Raw genomic sequence first — 6,648 nt, 5'->3', positions numbered from 1 at the left:
TACCCTGTAAACTTACTAACACTAGGAAATAAGTTGATCAGATAAAACTAACCTGTTGGAGCAGTAATAAAGTCAGTTTTATGATGTTCAAGGAAAGCAACGGATTTGTTTCAACCAAGAAAAGAAAACCTTTTTAGCATAATAGGAAACCATTAACACCGCGAAGTACATGGTGTTGCTGGTAGGGAACGTGGGAGCCCAAGTGGTGTTGGTGCCGAGGTGGAGTTAGATGGGGAATGATATGAAGTATTGGAGGAATTTATGTACCTTGGTACACTCGTGACATGTGACAACGATGTAAGCCGCGAAGTGAAACGACGAGTTGCAGTCGCGTATCTGGCATTCTACGGATTACGTAGCCAGCTGAAGTCCCGTAGTTTGCAAATTCGCACAAAACTGGCGCTCTACAGAACACTAATCCTCCCGGTGCCCTTTACGGACACGAATCATGGACGCTAAATGAAGCTGATCGGCGAGTGCTTGGGGTTTTCGAGCGTAAAATTCTGCGTTCTATACTTGGTGGCAAAATGGAAATGAATCACGAGCTGTACCAAGTATACAAATACGCTAATATAGTGAAGGTAGTGCAAAGTGGCAGGCTGCGGTGGGCTGGACACATGGCCAAAATGCCCGATGAAAGAGTAGCCAAAACTATTTTCAGCAGAGAACTAGGAAGAGGCCGTAGACTCCGAGGCAGACCCCACACACGGTGAGTGTGTGCTGTCGAAGACGATGCACGTTCAGCTGGTGTTCGTGGGGATTGGAGAACGGCAGCCTAGGGCCGACGGTACTGGAGGACCATATTACGTTCGGCGCATGATCGGTAACGGACCGTTGCCACTAAAGTAAAGTAAAGTAAGTAAGTGTCTCACCAAACGGATTTTAGTCTTCATGAAGTCCCATGACGGCCTGCTTTTACAGCAAGGGCATGCTACCTACAATGGTACAGCAACAATGGCCTTCAGTTAATCTCAAACGAGTTGAGTATATAAAACTGTCCTCGGCTCTATCCAATATTGAAGGTACTGGGGGATAATCAAGCGAAAGCTAAAGATGAAGAGAACAGTCACCAACGACATTGGTCAAATGAAGAAACTGTTTGGCCAAAACCGTAACTGAAGAAGGTGTGCGCCTGCTGATGAGCGGTATCAACACTCAACAGTAAAGTAAAAGAATTTGTTCGAAATATCGATGAGAGAATGAGATTTTTCAGTTTTCTCATAAAATATAACATAATTACCTACGTTTCATTCTTAAAGTGTTTCGATGAAAAAAGTAATCAATGCGGGACACTTTCCGGAACGCTTAGCAATCGGAGACAAGCCATTCAAATCCGGGACGTCTGGCCAGCCTAGGTTTGTCCCATCTCTCAAAAAGGTTGATCGGCTCGACTGCTGCAACAATCGTGTCATAACGCCGGTAAACGCCCCCTACAAGATACTCTCGCCGATTTTCTTACGCCGGTTGTCACCGATAGCACAAGGTTTCGTAGAAAATACATGAAAGGAAGAGGTTCAAACGAATCAAACACGGCGATAAACTAGACTTGGTCGACGAGCCGCCTCTGACCTGGGAACAGAACCTCACGACTGGCATGGCTATTCCTCGTACCAATACTAGAGTAGATTCATTATTTCAAAGCTAGGTTTGCCAGAATCTAGGTATTTTCAAAGTCCACAATGCCTCCAAGTCAAAAAAAAAAGTATTTTGTATCATATCAAGAAAATGATCCATTAGCGAGAATATTTACTTAGCCTTTATTGGGAAAATCTGCTAATTAATCCGGTGTGAGTGGTATTGGATGTCCCCGCCGTTATTTTACAGAAGCGAAAGTGCATATATTTTTTTGCGAATCACTCGCAATTCTAGAGAATAAAAAAACAAAATTTGTTCTAAATAAAGACATCTTACTAACCAGTTACCACGAGCCAGGCTCGTATATATTTTGTTGCATAAAACATTTAACACTCAACCACACAGCAGTTCCGTTACTTGTTCGGGAGTTTTTGAAAGTACCGCTTCAGGATTCTCGTAGCCGCTGCTAGGATCGTGAATGCGCTCGTAAATTTGCTTATAGATAGCCACGATTACGTTGAACGAACGCTTCTGTACCGTTGAGCGATGATTGCCGCTCAACAGCAGGTTAACTTGCGGCAGCAGCAAAATCTCCGGCATCTCCAGAAAACTGTCCAACTTTGACTGAAACCGGCAAATTTAATGAAGTACGTTTCAACTGAATTGAGGAAAAAACTGCTTACCATAAACAGCTGAAGATGTCGCTGCTCGATTTGGGAAACGTTGCTTTGCAGTACGGTGTAGATTGGACCCAAATTAAGATTTGCCACCAACGATGAGGCCTGCTCCGAGGTCAAAGTATCAATCTGAGCATCAGACTGCGCCTGCAGGCGCTCCAACCGATCTTCCATGTATTCGTAAATCGTCAACACACTTTCGATTTGATACAGTGAATTGAGAAGATAAACGGCCATATCTGTGGTGGGCAGATGGGACGCCGACTCCTGGATGGACTGCAGCAAGGGATCGATTACGCAGGAAACGATTTTCAAGATGTCCGACTGGCTTCCTTCGACCATACTGGCGACGGAAAGAATTTCTTTCAGTAGATTTAGCAACCGACCGACGCTGGGTGACGGAACAAGATCGGTTTGTGGCGGTTCAAGGCCCAGTTTGTGCTCGCTAGGGCCCTGCAGCAGTTGTTTAACCTGATAAGCCAACGAGTTTAAATAGGACGTTTCGGAGTGTGCCAATAGCTCCGCGATGCACTGTTCCAACTGTCCACCTTTGACGACCTAAAACGGAAACCAAATTGAAACACGTTCCAGTTGTTGGAACAATGAAATACTTACATTTGAAATAATATTTTGGTAGAAACGAATCAAGTTTGAAATAGAGTACAAAACAATCGTGTCCTTTTCACTGTTTAGAATCATTTCCACGCGTACTTTCAGCGGATGGCAAACGCCATCGGAAATGTTGGTCATTGCCAGCTGCGTTTGCTCGGTGACATCTTTATCGCACTTCTTGACCAAGGCAAGCAAATTCTCACGCTCAACTGGTAAAATTTGATGAATATAGGCGAGCATATCTCCGATGTAGCGCTTCGGATCATGCGCCAACATTTCTATCGGTTTTACGTGTGCCTCCCCGACCGTTAATGCATCGATAAAGCTTCTAACCACGACCGATCTTCTGGCGGTCGAATATTCATCGATGACGTACTTGAACAGAACTGGCCGCTCCTGTAGACGAGCCATAGCTTGCGTCAACAAGTGGCCAATCTCATTGGTATCCACATTTCGGCAATGGCTTTGAGTCCACCGATATAATCGCTCCAGAGCTGCTTCCTGATGCAAAGTCATTTCCTCCATAATGTCCAACGCCGCCGTCTGGTAACCACTCTGCAGAAGGGTTTTACAATCCGAATGAATCGTCTGAACGTGATCGAGAACGGTGAAAAATTCCTCCGTTATCGGTTCGTCTCGAGTCACTCCATAGAGCGTCTGGTGTTCGGCTACCGACAGCTGAAAGCGGGACAGAAAACCGGAAGCGATTTTCTGCTGCAACAGCAGCTTGTCGTGGTCGGTTTGCAGAGAACTTGCCTGCTGAATCAAATGCTTCTGCTGGGCTTCGGTGTTGCTCAGCTGAGCCTTCATGCCTTCGACCGAGCTGCTGATGGCGTCGATGTCTTCGCAAATGCCATCCAGCGCTTGCTTGACCTCGCGAAACGCAGCCAGGAAGTTCTGTGATAAGGTCGACAATTAAAATTGTTGGCAATAACACATTGTAATAAAAACTCTACCAACCTCATTAATCGCCAAACTTCTTCGTTCGATTTGACTGCGAAGATTTCGCCGGGATTGAATTGAGTTTTCCGTGTAGAATTCCGATAAATCCGTCAGTGCATCGAGGGTTTCACGGTCCGACTCGATGCGCGTTTCCAGTATTTTGTTTAGTCTCTTCTGAATGTAATCATCTTTGCCGGTGTCCTCCATTGTGTTGTTCGCTGCGATGGAATGTTTTGGCCACTTAAAGGCTACTTTTTTGCGACTCTAGATTTTAGAAACTTAGAATTTTTACGTCCACATCAACACTTTTTTGTTTACAGTTCACATCCAGTCAGAGCTCAGAGGAGAGAAGTCGGCCGCAGTTTTTTGTTTGACGTTTTTATTTGTTATTAAATTTTGCTAGCAACGACAGAAACAGCTGTGAAGTTAGATTCTGATACTCTCAACGTCACACTCGTCACATGGCCACACGAACATCACATCGCTGGAAACAAATATTGAGGGTTCCGTATATTTCAACAAATCTCTATGAATGACTAAATTAAAGTATGAACTACCTATAAATTAACCTGGCACAAGTCAATTAGCAAATAATTTTAGTGGAACTGCTGTTAATAGGGTTAAAAAATTACCCCAGAGGCGAATAACAAATTAGGCAAAGTCTCCATCAAAAAATTATTTGATAATGTATTCCGGTTAAACTAGAAAAGCAAATTGTTAAGCGCAATTTTAATTTTAAGTTAAGTTAATTTATATCGATCAATTTCCTTGATACGAGTAATTCCGGTCAATTGAACAACATGTTGACGAGTTAAGTTTATTTAGAGTTGCGTCATCAACCTTGAAGAAGAAAATGAATTGATGCCCCTCAGATGGGATGCTGTATGCTGCGAATTCGAATCCCAGCTTCACTTAGCGAATATGTTTAGTGTAATATCAAGATTTTTCAGTTCACTGTTGCATATGCTACCGCGCAATTATCGTGCTGTTGGTGAAATTCGGTGCCTACTCCATGCGCTAGATACGTCCCTGGTCGGAGCGATCGCATCTGTATACGTGTTACGTGACAAAACGCACGGCAAGAAAAGTACCGTTAGTGGATCTGAATATGCTATGCGATCGATAGCCTGATGCAGATCAGCCCCAATGGGATATATACAGGTGTGGCAAAGTTGGTTAAGTGGTGTTAGTGCAATGAAGAAATTTCATCATGGTGTGGGTGAAATCGTAAATCGACCAATCACGATGAAGCGTGACGTAAAACTCCAAAAACAAACCCCATTGTCCGACGCGGTTTGTTTTTGTAGTTTGACGTCGTTTTCTGATTTTTCGCTACTAATACCATCAAATGTCTTCATCTGCCACACCTTTTTAAACCTCATTGGATCAGCCCAGTCTAGAATCGATCGTCGGTCTTTATGGTTCCTCGGGAAGTGCGGTCTCGTGCTATTGGCACACGTGGCGAGTGAAAAGTGCGATCATGTTCTGCCTCCCAATATCGATACCAATCGTAAATGAAAATCGCGCAAATAAAGTGAAGTGTTTGAATTCTACGGGGGATTAATTTAAGCCTAATGTCTCATCGTGTTGGTAAAGCAGCTAAGTAGTGGCGAATTATTGTGCGGTGAATAAAATTAAACAAGCCAACTTCGTTTGCTGCCCGATTCGATCGCGTCACCTACGGACATATTTAAAGGTTTACAAAAGCTAGAACAAGTGTCGTTCAAAAAAAAAATCACCGGTGTAAAAGGGGCCGGAGCTGTGTGAATCCGGGCGGAATTGTTTGGCAAAGTGGAACGCGCGTCTGTTCGCGATTTGGTGCGGTAGATTCGTGTATCCGCCATTGTTATCTTCGGTGGTGACGCGACGACACCGCTAACAAGCGAACGGGGAAACCTACCGTTTGACTTCGCCGTCGTCAGAAGGGGCTGGCGCTACCGCGATTTAGGTAATATTCTTTTTTACTTAAGGGAGAAGCCTTTATATTTGAATTATAGACATGCAAAATTATGAGCTTGCGGCGATTATTTTTAGTCTGTTCTAAATATTTTCTAAAATTATTCTATAACATTTTGTCGAAGACCATATATTGCGGATTCCTACTGCTTTGCGAAAAGTATTATTTTGAAAACTATTTAACAGAGTAAACTAACCTGAGGAAATCTCTCTAGCAAATTGTACAAGGTATTAAAGGTAAATATTTTATAGACGAATTGATATCCGCTTCGGTTCATAACACTGTAGCGCTATGTTGAACAGCAGGCATGAGAGACCATCACCTTAACGAAGCCCTCTGTGTAATTCGAAAGAATTTGAAAATCCACCCGAAATCCGAGCACAGCACTGAGTTTGATCTATGATAGATGGATAGATTGAATCAGTTTGATGAGCTTCCTGAGGAAGCTGTTCTCGTCCATGATTTTCCATAGCTCTTCCCGGTCGATGGTATCATACGCGGCTTTGAAGTCAACGAAGAAATGGTGCGTGGAAACTCTGTGTTCACGGCCCTTTTGAAAGAATATTTGATCCGTTGTGTAACTCTACTCCCCTCTTACGCCTGTAAGAGCGATCTCAAGGTCGTTCAACCATTAATGCTGACAGATTATATTGTCTCCACGAGCAGGTTTGAATTTGGGATAACTTTCATGGATAGGAACAGATAGAAATCGCGAAACAACAAACATCGACTAACGGTCAACTGTGGCAAGACTTACGCAACCGAAACCTAACAAGGAGGGTCCGCTCACAGGCCACGCGGTGCCAGCGTTCTGAACCGACTTACGAGAAGCAAGGCTGATAACCCCTTTTTGGGTTCGCAAACGACGTAGCAAAATTTAAGAAA

The 6,648-nt window shown here is 43.7% G+C and overlaps 1 protein-coding gene across 1 annotated transcript; it reads right to left on the bottom strand.

Annotated features, from left to right (window-relative positions):
* Positions 1 to 1,915: 1,915 nt before the first annotated feature.
* Positions 1,916 to 4,133, bottom strand: LOC128735033 (conserved oligomeric Golgi complex subunit 6). Its single transcript, XM_053829492.1, has 4 exons — positions 3,825 to 4,133; positions 2,868 to 3,761; positions 2,259 to 2,810; positions 1,916 to 2,199 (listed from the first exon to the last, which is right to left on the bottom strand). The coding sequence occupies exons 1-4, from the start codon at positions 4,011 to 4,013 to the stop codon at positions 1,969 to 1,971; spliced, it is 1,866 nt and encodes a 621-aa protein (XP_053685467.1). The 5' UTR covers positions 4,014 to 4,133; the 3' UTR covers positions 1,916 to 1,968.
* Between the last annotated feature and the right edge of the window lie 2,515 nt (positions 4,134 to 6,648).

This window comes from Sabethes cyaneus, chromosome 2 (genome assembly GCF_943734655.1).
Source record: "Sabethes cyaneus chromosome 2, idSabCyanKW18_F2, whole genome shotgun sequence".
NCBI lineage: Eukaryota > Metazoa > Arthropoda > Insecta > Diptera > Culicidae > Sabethes > Sabethes cyaneus.
This window is presented reverse-complemented; position numbering and strand designations above follow the sequence as displayed.